This window comes from Portunus trituberculatus, chromosome 10 (genome assembly GCF_017591435.1).
Source record: "Portunus trituberculatus isolate SZX2019 chromosome 10, ASM1759143v1, whole genome shotgun sequence".
Classification (NCBI taxonomy): Eukaryota; Metazoa; Arthropoda; class Malacostraca; order Decapoda; family Portunidae; genus Portunus; species Portunus trituberculatus.
In genome coordinates this window covers 1,554,924-1,574,063 of record NC_059264.1, presented here as the reverse complement: position 1 = coordinate 1,574,063, position 19,140 = coordinate 1,554,924, and the positions used below count along the sequence as shown (strand labels likewise).

The following is a 19,140-nucleotide window of genomic DNA, read 5'->3' as shown; positions in this document are numbered from 1 at the left end:
AAATAATACTATTTAGATTTAGTGCAAAAAATCATTATTATTGGTATTGTTATTGTTGTTTAGTTTCTTTTTTCCTGATAGTGTTCATGTGACAAGTGTAGCAAAGGTTGGGACACACGTTAAGCAAAGTGAACTCCACCAACAAGGGAGCAGATTAAAACCTGAGAGACAGTCATGGAGTTTAATTGTAAATATTCATTGGTAATTATGAATGGTGGCACTGAGTTTGGTCCTTGTCAGTGCACCATGGAGGAACACACAGGGCAAAAGGTTCAGTGCTTCAATGATTCCAGTGTTCTTTGTTATGGTGGCTACATTTATTGCCATTATAGTGCAGTACACCACATGCTGCCATGGTTTGGTGTTGCTGCATGGAGTGGTGGTGGTGGTGTCGCTGAATGGAGTGAGGTGCTGCCAACTCTTGTCAGTGCCATATGTTGTGGGTGTGAAACCTGCGTGAAGGAAACAGAAACACACAGTGAGGCCTTCCCAGTGTTGCAAAGTGAGTCTCTCGCTCACAGTTTTGTTTTCTTTGAAGTAACAAAAGAAAGTAATTTAGCCTTTTTTCTATTTTTGTTTTCTATAATTTGGTTTCATTTATTTACTCATGACTATATTTTTTGTTTTGTTTTATTTAATTTTGTTTTATTTTACTATTGTATTTTTTTTTATTAATTGCAAATTCACAGATGTGTGTAATTCACCATGGTCGTCTGCTGGTCACCCAGCCAGTCTTCCCCATTACGGAGTGAGTTCAGAGCTCATAGACCGATCTTCGGGTAGGACTGAGATCACAACACACTCCACACATTGGGAAAGCGAGGCCACAACCCCTCGAGTTACATCCCCTACCTATTTACTGCTAGGTGAACAGGGCTACACATTAAGAGGCTTGCCTATTTGCCTCGCCACTTCCCAGGACCCGAACCTGGGCCTTCTTGATTGCGAGTCGAGCATGCTAACCAGTACACTATGTAGTGTGTGTGTATAGTGGGGAGGAATGGCTGAGGCTTACTCTGAGGAGCATGCTTTCCTGGTACAAGCTTTGCTCTTGTTTGAACAAATGCAGGTGTTGCACTCGTACAGGAAGGACGTCTTGCCCTCGCACTCCAGGTTCTTCACTCTCCCTGTAACACACCACTCTTGTCACTAACACTGCTGCTGCTTATACTACTCTTTTCCATGCTAATGTGTGAATATATTCCATCATTCTATACACATTTCTCTGACTTTGACAATGGTAATTGTTAGTTGGCAGTGAGAGCAATGATGAGGTGTGACGTACCTGTCACACAGTGTCGCATCAGGACGCAGCTAGGCTTCTCATTGATGCAGGTACACTTGTGGCAGTTGTCCATCCAGTAGCTGCCTTTCATGCCCGAGCATATGTCTGCAACACACACACACACACACACACACACACACACACACACACACACACACACACACACACACACACACACACACACACACACACACACACACTGCCATTAATGATGATCTCTTCACTGCCACCAAGTGTTGTAATTGTTCAATTTGTGACAATCTATTATTGTCAGCATTCCCATCACACACACACACACACACACACACACACACACACACACACACACACACACACACACACACACACACACACACACACACACACACAAAAGACAAGCGGATGGAGTATCTTGAGACCAGTAATTTGTTAAGCGACAAACAGTTTGGCTTTCGGAAGGGACGTTCATGTATAACTTAATACGTTTCCATTTAAGAGTTAGTGATATGATACAAGAAAGAGATGGATGGGCTGACTGTGCTTACTTGGATCTGAAGAAAGTGTTCATCAAAGTTCCACACAAAAGATTTGTGGGGAAACTCTAAGAAGTAGGAGGTGTAGGAGGAAGATTGCTAGCACGGATGGAGGATTTTCTAAAGGACGGAGATGAGGACTGTCATTAGAGATGAAATGTCTACATCTAAAAGAGTTTACAGTGGAGTTCCTCAGGGATTAGTTTTAGATCCAATAATGTTAGCAATATGCATAAATGATACAGATGAAAAGGTAGAAAGTCACAGAAGTCTATTTGCTGATGATGCAAAGATCCTGAAACAGGTGAAGGAAAATGAGGACTGTGACTTGCTCCAAAAGGATTTGAACAAGATCTACAGATGGAGTAAGAAATGGAAAATGGAATTCAATTCAAGAAAATGCAGCATATTGGAGTTTGGGAAAACCAAAAATAGACCAGTTGAAGTTTATAAGTTGAGGGAAAAAACATTCAGAAAAGAAATGCATAGAAAGACTTAGCAGTAATTCTTATGGGTGATATGTCACCAGGAAAGCACATTAGTAAAATTGTAGAGGAAACTTATAATCTACTCAAGAATGTAAGAGTAGCATTTTCATACATTAATGAGGAATGATGAAGATTATTGTAACTATGATACATCCAAGGATGGAATATGCAGCAGTGGTTTATTCACCGAATCTGAAGAAGGATATTAAAAAGCTAGAGAGAATCCAGCAGGTTGCAACAAAGATGGTTCTAAGTCTGAAAGACTTCCCTTATGAGGAGAGATTGTTAAGATTGGATCTGATGTCCCTGGAACAGAAAAGGAGAGAAGATTTGACTGCAACATTTAGTCTGATAGAAGGAATTGTCAAGTATGACAGAGAGGATTTGATAATGCGTGATGAGCGATCCAAGAGGGCCACAGGAAGAAACTGAGGGCTCATGCAAGAGGGACGTGAAGAAATAGTTTTCCACACAACTATTGAAGCTTGGAATGCGTTCGATGGAGAAGTGACCGAAGTGACAACAATATATATATATATATATATATATATATATATATATATATATATATATATATATATATATATATATATATATAACTTTAAGATGAAGTTGGATAGATTTTGCTATAACATAGACGGGGCCGCACCAGCATATAGCTCCCCTTCTGTAAGCTACAACTAGGTAAATACAACTACGGAAACACCCACCCATCTACACACACACGACTTACTTTTGCAGAGTCCGCACTGCCGCCTGGTGCAGATCACCATGGAGTTGAAACACGAGCAAGTGTTGCAGCCGTTGTTAGATGTCATGCCGTCTTGACAATCGGCCTGGACTGCGGTAGGGGGAAGCAAGAGGTTAAAGAGATTAGGAGAAACTGTCCACATGTTAAGACGATTGTGGGAAATGACTGAGCTTCAAAAATAACTATGACCAGTGATTGAATTGCACGTGGCGCGGCAGCGAGGCTTCGGTCAGGTAGTCCTGCTAAGATCAATTCCCCCGTGACTAACACTGCTGATGCTTGGCGGTGAGCGCCATGGGCACGCGTACGATGGACTACGCCTCGAAAACTCATCTTCACACGTTATGGAACATGTTTAATTCATATCAATCCATGAATACATGTAGCTTACTACAACCACTGGTAATCTATTGTTTTCGATATGACATTCCATTCCCCTGAGTAGCAAATACTGAGTCAGTGACGGCAGTAGCTCATGTCCTGCACACGCAGTGATGGTATCAGGCTTCTTGTCGACAGGGCGCCTGTTATGCCACTCCATAGTGACATGCTCACCACAAATCAAGTTTTGTAGTAGTTCATCACTGCCCAAGTCCTCTTTTTGTTGAATTAGAGAATAAAGTTCAAAATACTGACATGTGCATGGAGTGTTGAGGGTTTCCTCGATGCTGCTTGCAGGGGTGAGCGAGATGCAGCTGTGATTTGCTGCATTGCCGGAGCAGCAGGGAAACCGCTCTGTTGCTCTGATCGGTTACTAATTACCATTGACTATCGTCTACCATTATATACAATAAATAAATGTAATATTAAGATAAATTTTTACAAGAAAAATGGAAAATAAAGGCAGAATTTTTGTTTACATCGTCATTGAGGAAGTCAGGCCACAGTTTCTTCTTTCCTTCATATTGAACAAATAATACAAAAGAAGAATATTGCAGCACAATTTCAATCATAGCCACCAGCTCGTTGGTGATTCCGTCTTGATTGTTTACGTTTTGGTGGTGGTGCCAGTGAGCCAACCAGCGGCTGCTCTCCATCGTGTGAATGCTAACGGGTGAAACAAGCCGGCTGCTCCGGGTGGCTGGAACTAGCCGGATGGAAAAGTAGCCTGGTGTAAACCCGCCTTTAATTAATTACGACACTTTACACACTGGAAGAAACTGACATTGAGGGAACATTGTTGTCGCAGCTAAAACTGTAGGAGTAGTAAATTGGTGCACGAAGTGACAGCTCTCTGGGGGTGAGATTCTGGTTTAAATAGGCTACACTGTTATCATTACAGAGGTGCAGCAACTGTGGAAACCTGGTGACCGCCCTGCATACCCGCAACCTGCATATAGGCAACACACTCACTGCCACTCTCTGGTACTGGACTGTGTGTCATCCTCGCCTTGTACTACTAGTACTGAGTTAGTTTGTGACTGACATGCAAGACTTCCTTGCTACACAAGGCGCCCTTGTTGTGAGCGTCCTCTAATAAGTGTCAGTGAGACATGAGCTTGCCGAAGCTACCTTACCATGCTTGAAGGCTGCCGCTGCCACCACCACCATCACTGCCGCCGCCACGTGAGACTTCATGCTGCTTGCTGACGGTCTAAAGACTCTGAGTGCTACACAGGAGCTGCTGTCTTAAATATCATCGCCTGCCACGACGCCTTGCTAACACCAGAACTTTGCACCTCTTCCTCAGATCTTTCCAATCTTGTTATAGTTTGGTTAAAAGTCTTGCGAGAGAGTGTTTATTGGCGTACGTGATGTTGAGTTAAACAAAATTAATAGAAATAACAAGGAGATTTGTGTAACAGTGATACATCCATCTCGGGGGTTCGAGAGGTGGCGGGAGGCACTGCGGCGTGGAAGAGTGTCTGTTTGTGGTGAAATGTACACTTTGAGCCACGGCTCTGTTGTCTTTGCTGAAACTCGTGTATGAAAGTGTCTATGGGGCTGACATCTCAACCAGAATAAGCATGATCATTAATTGTCATTGTGAGTGTACAGTGACCCTCGCATAAGTCTGACCAATTGTGGGAAGGCTAATCTGAGTTATCGAAAAATTCGAATTATCCAATTTTTTTTTATTTCCACATTTTATCTTTCTGTTTGAACCAACAGTTAAATGTGTCATGTATGATATAAATAGGTGCTATATACATTGCTACATTGCGCACGCACATTCATACACACATGCCATACACACACACACACACACACACACACACACAAGGCACAGCTCAAACCTGTATTATGGTCCTGTATAACAGGCAATTTGTCTTCTACCACCACCAGCATCTTCAGCGTTTTAACTGACGTGAATGACATAGCATTGCTGTCAGAAGCCAAGATACAATTGCAGAGACAATAATAAGAGTTACAAGTGAAGGAAAGCTGAGGGAGACATGTGCTTGATAATTTAGCTCTGTAAACATTGATCTTTGTGCCAGCAGTGCTGTGGTACACATTCCTGTTTTGCATCTCAAATGACTCCGATAATTCCTCATGACTCGGAAGATGTAAGATCTGCCAATTGCACTATTTTAACCACTAAATAAGCAGAATGGGCTAAGATTACGCAATCAGTGGGCAAAAATACCTACCGGTGCACCTGGGATAGAATAAAAGGAAGTCCAGAAAGTGTCCGACTTATATGACTTCCGACTTATTTGGATCCGACTTAAGCGGTGTTTGTTGTATATAACAGAACGGCAGAAATATTAGAATGTAATATTTATCTAATATTTGAAACCTCCTAGTACCTCCAAATCGCAAAGTTCCGCACGATGTGGACATATTATCCTGCATATTCGCTTTTTCAATAAATGCTGCAAATTTAGCCTTTTTTTTTTTTTTTATAGAGGAGGGAAATAAATGACTGGCGCTTTTCCAGGTAAATTTTCATGGAGAAATGTTCACTGTGAACTAATTCATTGATCAAAGTATAGGTCGGCCCTTCACCTCTGATGTGACAATGCTCATGTTCACTCTGCCTGCCGTCACGTGCAAAGCTTCCCAATAAATTAGTTAATAGTGAACATTTCTGACTGCAAATTTACCTGAAACAACGCAAATAATTTTTCACTTCACCATCAAAATAAAAACTAAATTCACAGCATTTACTTAAAAAGAAACAAAAGTGCACGATAATATGTCCATACAGATGATGTGTTATATACACTCATAATGGCAATTGGTGATCATGCTTGTTCTGGTTCGGCTAGTAGTCCTATAGACACTTTTATGCACGAGTTTGAGCAACTGGTGCACCACACTACTCGTATTCCTGGACGTCTGGGATGATTCAGGGCTCTTTTCTTCCTCTTCTCTATCCTCTGACTACTGTCTGTGTGTCCTTTATGTGTAATTTAAAGTGCAAGCTTCACATCTCGTCTCTAGCTAGAACGACATAGTTCTATGAAGTTAGGTTTTGTTTTGTTTAACAACACTTATAAAACACCTCCAATATATTAAAGCAAGTTATTTGAATTCTAAACAAATCAATGTTGATACAAGAACCTTTCTATTAAAACAATTATATTTAGATTTAGTACAAAAAATCATTATTATTGGTATTGTTATTGTTGTTTAGTTTCTTTTTTCCTGATAGTGTTCATGTGACAAGTGTAGCAAAGGTTGGGACACATGTTAAGCAAAGTGAACTCCACCAACAAGGGAGCAGATTAAAACCTGAGAGACAGTCATGGAGTTTATTTGTAAATATTCATTGGTAATTATGAATGGTGGCACTGAGTTTGGTCCTTGTCAGTGCACCATGGAGGAACACACAGGGCAAGAGGTTTAGTGCTTCAATGATTCCAGTGTTCTTTGTTATGGTGGCTACATTTATTGGCATTATAGTGCAGTACACCACATGCTGCCATGGTTTGGTGTTGCTGCATGGAGTGGTGGTGGTGGTGTCGCTGAATGGAGTGAGGTGCTGCCAACTCTTGTCAGAGCCATATGTTGTGGGTGTGAAACCTGCGTGAAGGAAACAGAAACACACAGTGAGGCCTTCCCAGTGTTGCAAAGTGAGTCTCTCGCTCACAGTTGTGTTTTCTTTGAAGTAACAAAAGAAAGTAATTCAAACACCATTTGCTAATATGAATTTTTTGCAAGTTATGTATAAATTTTTATTACTCTTTTGTAATTCATCTATTATCATTGTTTATTATCTTTGTTTTGCTGTGCTTGATTTTATTTTCTATTGTCACCATTGTATTTGTTACCTTATTTGCTATTTCTTTTTCTCATTACTTTTTTTGTTCTCTATAATTTGGTAACATTAATTTATTAATGATTTCATTTTTGTTTTGTTTTGTTCAATCTGTTTGTTTTATTTTACTGTTATATATATATTTTTTCTACTTATTGCAAATTCGTGTGTGTGTGTGTGTGTGTGTGTGTGTGTGTGTGTGTGTGTGTGTGTGTGTGTGTGTGTGAAGCGGGGAGGAATGACCGGGGCTCACTCTGTGGGACATAGCAACTGTGTGCAAATATCGATGACATTTGGCCCACATCTGCAGGTGTTGCACTCGTACAGGAAGGATGACTTGCCCTCGCACTCCTGGTACTTCACCTTCCCTGCAACACACCACCTCTGTTACTACTAACACTGCTGCTGCTGCTGCTGCTTCTTATACTACTCTTCCGTGCTGACATGTGAATATTTTGTCATTTTCTACACATTTCTCAGACTTTGACAATGGTAATTGTTAGTTGGCAGTGAGAGCAATGATGAGGTGTGACAAACCTGTCACGCAGTCTGGCATCAGGACGCAGCTAGGCTTCTTATTGATGCAGGTACACTTGTGGCAGTTGTCCATCCAGTAGCTGCCTTTTGTGCCCGAACAACTGCCTGCAACACACACACACACACACACACACACACACACACACACACACACACACACACACACACACACACACACACACACACACACACACACACATTAATTATAGTTTCTTTACCATCACCAAGTGTTACAATAGTTCAATAATGTGATCGGTTTTTGCTGTCAGTACATTCCCATTGCGCGCGCGCGCACACACACACACACACACACACACACACACACACACACACACACACACGGCCCGGTAGCTCAGTGGTTAGAGCGCTGGCTTCACAACCCAGAGGACCGGGGTTCGATTCCCCGGCCGGGTGAAGATATTTGGGTGTGTGTCCCTGTTCACCTAGCAGTGAGTAGGTACGGGATGTAAATCGAGGAGTTGTGACCTTGTTGTCCCGGTGTGTGGTGTGTGCCTGGTCTCAGGCCTATCCGAAGATCGGAAATAATGAGCTCTGAGCTCGTTCCGTAGGGTAACGTCTGGCTGTCTCCTCAGAGACTGCAGCAGATCAAACAGTGAAAAAAAAAAAAAACACACACACACACACACACACACACACACACACACACACACACACACGGGCTCACAAGACTTACTAGGGTTGCGCCCACATTGCCGCCTGGTGCAGATCACCATGGAGTTGAAACACGTGCAGGTGTTGCAGCTGTTGTCAGATGTCGTGCCCTCTTTACAATGGGCCTGGACTGCGGCAGGAGGAAGCAATAGTTTAGGAGAAGCTATACACATGGTAAGACTTAAAAAATAACTATGACCAGTGATCGAATGGCACATGGCGCGGCGGTGAGGCTTCGGTCTGATGGTCTGGCTGCGTGACTCATGCTACAAATGTTTTTTTTTTTTTTTCACTACGACGCCACCGACGGTCGTAATGCCGTTTTCTGCGACTGCTTTCGACTGTCGCACGTCATTGAACGCCCGATGGAATGGCTTTGCTTGTTGTGAATGTCTTCCCGACAGACGAATGGAGGACTCAATTCTTGTATTGCTTCTTCGATGTCGTGTGACAAAAAGGAGATCTTATGATATCACGTTAACGTACGACTTCACTTGAGACAACTTACGACAGGCTGAAAACCGTCAAAATGACGTCATTGCTGCCAGCAACAGCCCTCTCTACGACCGTCGCTGGTGTCGTATTAAAAAAAAAAAAGGCTGTAGTGTGACCACAGCATCAACACTGCTGACGCCTGGTGGTGAGGGCCATGGGCACGCGTCCGCTGGCCTCTTGTCGCCTCGCTGTGTGTGAACACTCATCGTCTTCCTTCACACGTTATGGAACATGTTTAATTCATATCAATCCATGAATACATGTAGCTTACTACAACCACTGGTAATCTATTGTTTTCGATATGACATTCCATTCCCCTGAGTAGCAAATACTGAGTCAGTGACGGCAGTAGCTCATGTCTGGCACACGCAGTGATGGTGTCAGGCTTCTTGTCGACAGGGCGCCTGTTATGCCGCTCCATAGTGACATGCTCACCACAAATCAAGTTTTGTAGTAGTTCATCACTGCCCACGTCCTCTTTTTGTTGAATTAGAGAATAAAGTTCAAAATACTGATATGTGCATGGAATGTTGAGGGTTTCCTCGGGGCAATACGATGCTGCTTGCAGGGGTGAGCGAGATGCAGCTGTGATTTGCTGCATTGCCGGAGCAGCAGTGAAATCGCTCTGTTGGTCTGATCGGTTACTAATTACCATTGACTGTCGTCTACCATTATATACAATAAATTAATGTAATATTAAGATAATTTTTTACAAGAAAAATGGAAAATAAAGGCAGAATTTTTGTTTACATCGTCATTGAGGAAGTCAGGCCACAGTTTCTTCTTTCCTTCATATTGAACAAATAATACAAAAGAAGAATATTGCAGCACAATTTCAATCATAGCCACCAGCTCGTTGGTGATTCCGTCTTGATTGTTTACGTTTTGGTGGTGGTGCCAGTGAGCCAACCAGCGGCTGCTCTCCATCGTGTGAATGCTAACGGGTGAAACAAGCCGGCTGCTCCGGGTGGCTGGAACTAGCCGGATGGAAAAGTAGCCTGGTGTAAACCCGCCTTTAATTAATTACGACACTTTACACACTGGAAGAAACTGACATTGAGGGAACATTGTTGTCGCGGCTAAAACTGTAGGAGTAGTAAATTGGTGCACGAAGTGACAGCTCTCTGGGGGTGAGATTCTGGTTTAAATAGGCTACACTGTTATCATTACAGAGGTGCAGCAACTGTGGAAACCTGGTGACCGCCCTGCTTACCCGTAGCTTGCATATAGGCAACACACTCACTGCCACTCCCTGGTACTGGACCGTGTGTCATCCTCGCCTTGTACTACCAGTACTGAGTTAGTTTGTGACTGACATGCAAGACTTCCTTGCTACACAAGGTGCCCTTGTTGTGTGCGTCCTCCTCTTAAGTGTCAGTGAGACATGAGCTTGCCGAAGCGACCTTACCATGCTTGAAGGCTGCCGCTGCCACCATCACCATCACTGCCGCCGCCACGTGAGGCTTCATGCTGCTTGCTGACGGTCTAAAGACTCTGAGTGCTACACAGGAGCTGCTGTCTTAAATATCATCGCCTGCCACGACGCCTTGCTAACACCAGAACTTTGCACCTCTTCCTCAGATCTTTCCAATCTTGTTATAGTTTGGTTAAAAGTCTTGCGAGAGAGTGTTTATTGGCGTACGTGATGTTGAGTTAAACAAAATTAATAGAAATAACAAAGAGGCTTGCCTCAGTGCCACTTATCCATCTTGGGCCAGCGAGGGGTGGCTGAAGGCTGGTGGAAGGGATGGAGAGAGAGAAGGAGGAAGTCAGGGGCGGCATTAACAAAGATTTTTAAATATGGAAGTTTCTCTTATATGGCCTCTTAGTCTTAGAGTTATGCTCAACCTCCTGAGTTGGTCTTAGGATTTGAGAGTTGACTCAACATTGAGAGTTACACACAAGAGCAACTTAACAAAAATGACTGACCACCAGCGTGCCGAAGCCCTCCTACTCAAGATTTATCAGCTTCTTAAGGATTATCTAGATGACCTGAATGACTCTGAACTGTTGGACATAATAGACTACACCTGCAGGAGTGTTATTTACGGCACACTAGGCAGTAGAGCCGAGTAGATCTTGGAGCACCGAATGGGAAGAAGTGATGAGCTGACGTTAGTAATTAAATAATTAGATATAATGTTATTCAGTCAATAGGGAATGCAGCTCTCCTGTTTCTTCCTGTGTCCTATTTTTGTCGTGTTTCATTTACATTCTTTGTACTAGAGCCCCATGCAGTATTTCGTGCCGCACAATGATGGAGCCCAGCAGGCCACACGTTCCCTCATGAGATTGATTGTATGAGGAAGAAAATCTTGCCATGATTCCAGCTCGGCTTCCTGTTTTGGCCTTTCGGCCTTAGGGGTCATCATCGCCTTTATACTAAAGAAAAAAAGATAGGAAAAGAGGCACTGCTTTGTGGGAGGAACGGGCCTGCAGACCTCAAGCTCTGAAGCACTGAGACAAAATACACGCGCCTTACACTTAATGGAATTTGCTTATACACAAATTTGTGGCCTCATCTTCTTATAAAATCTATGATAAACTATTATTTTTGTTATTTCATTGAAGGGGAAAAAAATAATAGTAAATAAATAAATAAATAAATAAATAAATATATATATATATATATATATATATATATATATATATATATATATATATATATATATATAAATAAATAGATGAATAAATAAATAAATAAATAAATAAATAAATAAATAAATAAATAAACAAATAAATAAATAAATAAATAAATAAATATATATATATATATATATATATATATATATATATATATATATATATATATATATATATATATATATATATATATATATAAACTCGAAATAGAGCAATTCAAGATTTTAGTATTTTGCTCTTACATCAATTCATACTTAGGTTTAAGAGTTCATCTCAGCACATGAAGACTAAGACCGAGACCAAGATTTAAGAATTCTTAAGGGATAAGACCAAGTTTAAGACAAATTTTTAAGAATCTTTGTTAAAACGTCCCCAGGCCTGCTACGTGGTGATTGAAAGCTCACTGTGCACGTGGTGGACCTCCATCTGTACTTTCTGTGTTTGTGACACTGTTCAGCTTGCTATGCTGGTGGGTGACAGGTTGGCATCGCTTACTGACATGAATTCACCATCTCATGTACTAATTAAAGACCACAATGTTCTTCGTGACAAGCCTTGTCTGGGAATGTGTTGGCAGCACTTCTTCTATTGACATTTTTGAGGATACAGCAACACACACACACACACACACACACACACACACACACACACACACACACACACACACACACACACACACACACACACACACACACACACACACACACACACACACACACCAGTGACAGACAACATGGATGTGCCTAAATTTATTACCATTTCATTAGTAACATTGAAATACAGACTTGATGTGCATGGTGTATTACAATAACATTTTTTTTTCGTAATGGTTATGGAATGATATGAACAGTTAAGTCTATTATGACTCAAACAAGAGCAATGCATTTGAATATCCGCATGTTGAGGCTCATATTCTCAAACGCTGTGTTCTCTCCACGATTTTCAAAGGATGAAAGATGGTAAGTCGAGTTTTCATGGTTTCTTTTCCTATCGGTATTTTGAAGTCCTTAATCTATCCCAGGAATTATGAAGACATCCTTGAAAACCTTTACCACATCCACTGAAGCCTGTTCGATGTAGCAGCAGTAAGACGCCAAGATGTTTCAGAAAACGGTCCTAGTAAGCGGGACCCTTTTGTCGAATTGTTACAGTAGACTGTGTCATGCAGGTGTTGTTGCCTTCCAAGTGACAGTCGAGCTTGTTACCTTGTTACCGTTGAGAAGTGTTTGTGTGTGTGTGTGTGTGTGTGTTTGTGTGTTTGTGTGTGTGTTCATCCTCGAGTTAACACGCCCTCTTGTTGCACAAAGCTAGACCAGTTGGGCTGCAGATGCACCTGTTGCAGTCCTTCATCCACCACAGTTTCCCGGAGCACTCAGGCAGTTCCCCATCGCCTGAAACACAGTGATGGTTATGTTTAGGTCCCGCGTAACACAATTATATGTATAATATATAGAAAACAGTGAGGACACCAGTGGATGTTTTGTCTACGTTACAATTATACAGTACTGAATATATATATATATATATATATATATATATATATATATATATATATATATATATATATATATATATATATATATATATATATATATATATATATATATATATATATATATATATATATATATATATATATATATATATATATATATATATATATATATATATATATATATATATATATATATATATATATATATATATATATATATATATATGAGGGGCACGGGCCAAGGACAGTAAAACATGCAATATAAAAGATTAAAGAAAGGGTCAACTGAAGTGTCGCTCACAAAACAAAGTTTAAAGCGTTAGTCATAAATACAGACTGGTGTCTTGAAGCCTCCCTCTTTAATGAGTTCAAGTCACAGGAAGATGGAAATACAGAAGCAGAGAGGAAGGAGTTTCAGAGTTTACTAGAGAAACAGATGAATTATCAAGAGTACTGGGTAAATCTTGTTTTCGAGAAATGCACAGAATAGGGGTGAGAGAAGGAAGAAAGTTTTGTGCATGTAGGCCGCGAGAGAACGAGAGGTATGCAATTAGCAAGATCAGAATAGTAGTTGCCACAAAGATAGCTGTAAAAGATAGCAAGAGATGCAACATTGCAGCGATGAGAAAGAGGTTGAAAACAGTCAGTTAGAGGAGAGGAATTGATAAAACAAACAAAAAAAACTTATGATTCCATCCTGTCTAAAAAAGCACAGTGCGAAACATTATCCATACATGGACGGACGAGGGCCGTATACACAGTTAGCAGCTGAAAGGGGTGAGAAAAATTGACGGAGACGATTCAGAATGCCTAATTTCATAAAAACTGTTTTATTAAGAGATGAGACCAGTTAAGGACAGACTGAGGATATTCAGTGTAGAAGAGAGAGACAGTTGAGTGTCACTAAAGAAGAGAGGAGAGTTGATAGATAGAAGAATTAAGTTTTTGAGGCAAAGGACAATATTAAATTTGCCCTGCCCCAGTTTGAAGGTTTAGAGAAATGAACAGAAGTGAGGCGTTCTGTGGCTTCCTTGTGTGATATGTTTACTTCCTGAAGGGCTGGTCGTCCCTGAAAAGATCTGGAAAAATATAGGACTGTATCATCAGCGTAGGAGTGGATAGGGCAAGAATTTGGTTTGGAAAGTCATTGACAGACGATAAGAAGAGAGTAGGTGACAAGATAAAACCCTGAGGAATACCTTTGTTAATAAATTTAGGAGAACAGTGACCGTCTTTGACAGCAGTAATAGAACGGTCAGAAAGGAAACTTAAGACGACGTTACAGAGAGAGAGAAGGATAGAAGCCGCAAAAGGATAGTTTGGAAAAATAAAAACCTAAAATGTGAACAATAAGAGAGAGAAAAGAGGAAACTGTATCAGGTAAAGAGAGGACAAGTTGATACAAGTCATGTTATACTACAAGTCTTGGCGAAGAATTGGGTGCAGGAATGAGACCTTCACCTGTAACCTTCTATCGTCTTCCTTCTGCTATCTGATATGATAAAAGGAGAAGTGTCTCTCAGTCAAGTTGTAGTCCACGTCACAGACAGTCCTGCATAGATGTGCAAGGATAGGTACTAACTTTTTATTTCTTTCATATAGAGTCGTACCGGTCAAGGACAACAAAACCGAAAATAAGCAAAAACACCCCACTGAGATGCCGGTCCTGAACAGAGTCGAAAACAGCAGTAAAAATTACAGGTGTCTTGAAACCTCCCTCTTAGAAGAATTCGGTCACAGATTGCTTGCTTTTCCTTTCTACTGCCTTAGTAAATAATGATAATAACAATAATAACAACAGAATGACTACTTTATGCCAGTCGCATTATGCAACAGGTAGGAGGGAGAAAAAATGAAAGAGAAAGAACAGTAAAGTACGGTTAGGAATAAGATGAAGAAAGATAACGCGAAAGCTTACCGTTGACACAGGCGGCTTCCAGCTTGCAAACTGAGGAACCGTCCACACACGTGCACCAGTGGCAGTTGACCAGCCAGCCTGACTCGGCGCCCTCAGCTCCACCTCACACGCCACGGTCTCTGGCTTTGGGGGCACCGATGTACCTGTGGGGAAGACACGGGTGGCGATCAAAGACTCTAAGCTCAATGAATAAGTAAAAACACTGTGAATAGAAGAAAAGGTTTGCGAGGATTCTTAAAGTGACACGTTTCGTTTGGTCATCATTGGCCCGACATTGCCGCCAAGGGATTGTGCACGCAGACACTCCAGCGCCTCATTTCGATTTGTCTTGACAGGCTGTGCGGGGAGTTATTGTCTTGACAGGCTGTGCGGGGGGGTTATTGTCTTGACATGCTGTGCGGGGGAGGGGGTTATTGTTTTGACAGGCTGTGCTGGGTGTTATTAGAATCTTCAAGTGTTGTTATAGCTTTAGTGACAGTTTAAGGTGATCGAGTGGAAATGACTGGGGTTTTCAATGTAGTGGAAGTTATTATTTCCTTCCCAAGTGTGTCTTTCTGGATAGTTTTGGTGATAGTTTAAGACGCTGCAAGACAAATTGTTATTGTTTCAAGTGTGTTCTTGAATGTGATGTTTTCATTATAGAGGCGAACACATTCAAGTAAAGACAAATGCGGTATTCAGGGCGTTTGTATCATGCTAAGAAAAGCTTTCAATAATTATAAAGTACATCATTAATATATATATATATATATATATATATATATATATATATATATATATATATATATATATATATATATATATATATATATATATATATATATATATATATATATATATATATATATATATATATATATATATATATATATATATATATATATATATATATATATATATATATATATATATTGGTAATGAGAGGTGAGCGTGTTTCAAGATAGGAGGCAAGAATCACAATACAAGAGAGCGTGAGAGACAAATTGTTGGTGGCAGGACAGTGCCCGCCAGTGTCACCTGACCAGCACTACGCCACTGACGCCAATGATGCCTTATTTATTACCTTGCGTGAGGGCCGCCAACGCCACCACCACCGCCACCACCATCAGAGTCTTCATCCTGGCAGGAGTGAGCTGGAGTGACACGCGAGCAACAGGCGCTGCAGGAGGTCGGGTGCAGGATGGTTGTGGCTGCTGTGTTTTATGGAGTTCCTAGGCAGGGTTGCCGCTCCTCACCGGCGACTGGCCCCACCAAGAGGACCACCTCCTGGCGCCTCTCACCTTGTGCAACGCCCTTCCCACCAACTGGTGAGGCCCTTCCGGCCAGGGAAACCCACGCAGAACACTGCTGGGACATCCGCCGGTTGCTATGAATGGAGCGCGTGCGTGCTGTGCAAACATGTACATCACATCCTGGACGCTTCCCTTCACGAGCTGCGCCGCGCCTGTGGCTGCTGCTGCGTCATGGAGGTCAGGTGGAGGAGGAAGGCGTTGAGAGGGCGGGATAGCGACAGTGGCGGGTATGTTTTGCAATGCTTTGTTCCCTCATCAGGATTGTTTTCAATAGACACGGGCGATTACATGTGCACTGTGGTTCTAGTGTCTGCCTGTCACTGGTGCACTGTTAGAACAAGAAGTTATTGGGATTTGCAAGTGTTTTCGTGGTTGTAGTGATTGTTTAAGGGAATCTGATGGCAGTTAATGGGGGAAGGCATTTTCATGACTATACATTCGTGGTGATATTCTTGAATATCTCAATAGCTTTATTTGGAGGCCGTGAGGAAGTGACGTGCATGGATGGATGCTGAAAGGTTATTGAATGTTGCCGGGAGACGAAGAGGCTACGTGGTGATCTCTCCCAGCACTACGTAGTACCACGTGTCCTGGTGAGGATAGGGCACCAGTACACCCTCAGGCTTTGTCTTTTGCTGCATGGGACCATCTCATTATCTTGCCATGTCACGCTTCCACGAATACACACAGGGGAAAGACAACATATGAATAAACATGGTGTGTGTGTCTTTGTATGTATGTATGTACGTAACACTGCCTGGAGATCTTTGCGTCTGACCCATTCTATACTGGCGCTAGATTCTCGGAAATATTAACCCTTCAGTAACTAGAGATTGTATGAACAGCAATATTTACTCCCTGGCCCACTAGACGCTAAATTCTCGAAACTATTAACCCTTCAGTGTATGAACAGATGATAAACTCTCTAATGTACGTAAAGGAGACATGACAACAGTGTGGAGGCAAATAAAGGTGATGCGAGACTGTGGCGGAGGCTGGAGACAGAACTAGCCAGGTTGAGAGGACTGAAGAGTGAAGACTACAACCTCCAGTGTGGCTACCTGTCCTCTCTGTCTATTGCTGCTTTGTACTCATGAAACATTTCTGTGCAGCATTTCACTACATTTCAAAAGGCTCCAGTTCAAGTTACAAGGATTTCCGAGGGTGTTTTTAAGGTTCCACTGACGGGTTAGTGAGATTTCTACGTTAGTGAAAGGAGAAACACTCTTGGGAACTCGGTTTATGGTGATCTGGGTAGCCTTGGTAAATGATGACTTGGTAAAGGATGAATGAACAAATTTTTCTCTATTTTCCTCTCTCTCTCTCTCTCTCTTTTTTTTTTTTAAGTTGAGAGATGTGTGATGAAGTTGGTTGATTTGACTAACTGGCTAACTGACTGACTGAATGTATGAATGTATGGAATGGCTGACTGATTGAAGGACTAAGTGACTGAAGGACTGACTGACTGACTGACTGGACGAACGAATGAGCGAAAAAAAAAACAACTGATGAACTGAATGACTGACTATTTTCAAAGGCCACCCAGATCACCATAAACCGAGTTCCCAAGAGTGTTTCTCCTTTCACTAACGTAGAAATCTCACTAACCCGTCAGTGGAACCTTAAAAACACCCTTGGAAATCCTTGTAACTTGAACTGGAGCCTTTTGAAATGTAGTGAAATGCTGCACAGAAATGTTTCATGAGTACAAAGCAGCAATAGACAGAGAGGACAGGTAGCCACACTGGAGGTTGTAGTCTTCACTCTTCAGTCCTCTCAACCTGGCCAGTCCTGTCTCCAGCCTCCGCCACAGCCTCGCATCACCTTTATTTGCCTCCACACTGTTGTCATGTCTCCTTTACGTACATTAGAGAGTTCATCATCTGTTCATACACTCGCTACTCACTGGAGGGTTAATATTTCCGAGAATTTAGCGTCTGTAGTGGGTTAAAGAGTAAATATCGCTGTTTATACAATCTCTAGTTACTGAAGGGTTAACCTCTTCAGTACTGGGACATATTTATCTTGAGTCTTGGGTGTGATTAAACGATTTTATTGACATTAGGAAGGGTCTATGGAGGTCAGAAGATTAATGGTCAGTCTTTACTATTTTAACCCCCCACATAAGTTTCTGAAGCTGTATAAAATCACCACTTAAATACTGGAACACCTTTTGAGATTTGTCTACGATTAGACCATTTTATTGACATTAAGAAGGCTCTATGGAGATCAGAAGATTAATGGTCAGAGTCTTCACTATTTTAATCTCCCACATAAGTTTCTGAAGCTTCATGAAATCACCAAATAGTGAGCAGAATGAATATGAAAATGCGTCATGGTACTGAAGGGGTTAAAATTTCCGAGACTCTAGCGTCTGTATTGGGTCAGAGAGTAAAAATCTGTGTTCATAAAAGCTCTAGTTACTGAAGGATCAAAATTTCCAAGAATATTTCGTCTGTAGTGGAAAACCATGAAGTAATTGTAAACACATCTTATTAACTCCCGAGAGATATGTTAATTGAAACCCGAAAATAAATCAAGAAGAGAAGAAATAAAACACGTTAGAAAGAAGAATGTGACAAGAATAAAGAAATGAAGGAAGTAAGAAATAGAAGAATAATGCGAGAAGAAAATGAGACACACTAAAACACAAAAAAAAAACGCACCTACAGAAAAATTTGATTGAATTTTGTAGCGTGAATATCAAACAGTTGAGTATGCCATAAATTATCTCCATTTTCTATTGTGCGGGATGATCATATTGTCCTATTTTCTTTTTCCGTGCTGTTAGAGAGAGAGAGAGAGAGAGAGAGAGAGAGAGAGAGAGAGAGAGAGAGAGAGAGAG

The 19,140-nt window shown here is 41.4% G+C and overlaps 1 protein-coding gene across 3 annotated transcripts; it reads right to left on the bottom strand.

Moving 5' to 3' along the window:
• Positions 1-167: 167 nt before the first annotated feature.
• Positions 168-10,529, bottom strand: LOC123501993 (serine protease inhibitor I/II-like). 3 transcript variants are annotated; one of them, XM_045251133.1, is made up of 5 exons: positions 10,356-10,523; positions 3,019-3,126; positions 1,286-1,390; positions 1,016-1,127; positions 168-452 (listed from the first exon to the last, which is right to left on the bottom strand). In XM_045251133.1, the coding sequence occupies exons 1-5, from the start codon at positions 10,414-10,416 to the stop codon at positions 425-427; spliced, it is 414 nt and encodes a 137-aa protein (XP_045107068.1). In that variant the 5' UTR covers positions 10,417-10,523; the 3' UTR covers positions 168-424. The 3 variants fall into 3 exon arrangements, with proteins under 3 accessions (XP_045107068.1, XP_045107067.1, XP_045107066.1); XM_045251132.1 differs by lacking the exon at positions 10,356-10,523 and adding an exon at positions 4,554-4,727; XM_045251131.1 differs by lacking the exons at positions 168-452; positions 1,016-1,127; positions 1,286-1,390; positions 3,019-3,126 and adding exons at positions 6,724-7,008; positions 7,497-7,611; positions 7,781-7,885; positions 8,475-8,582 and having other exon boundaries at positions 10,356-10,529.
• Between the last annotated feature and the right edge of the window lie 8,611 nt (positions 10,530-19,140).

Excerpts from the sequence above, each read along its gene's own strand:
- LOC123501993 (XM_045251131.1), bottom strand. The coding sequence starts at position 10,416 with ATGAAGCCTCACGTGGCGGCGGCAGTGATGGTGATGGTGGCAGCGGCA. Across the intron at positions 8,583-10,355 it reads AGCGGCAGCCTTCAAGCATG|TCCAGGCCCATTGTAAAGAG; the intron begins GTAAGGTCGCTT and ends CTCCTGCCGCAG. Across the intron at positions 7,009-7,496 it reads CAGTTGCTATGTCCCACAGA|GTTTCACACCCACAACATAT; the intron begins GTGAGCCCCGGT and ends TCCTTCACGCAG.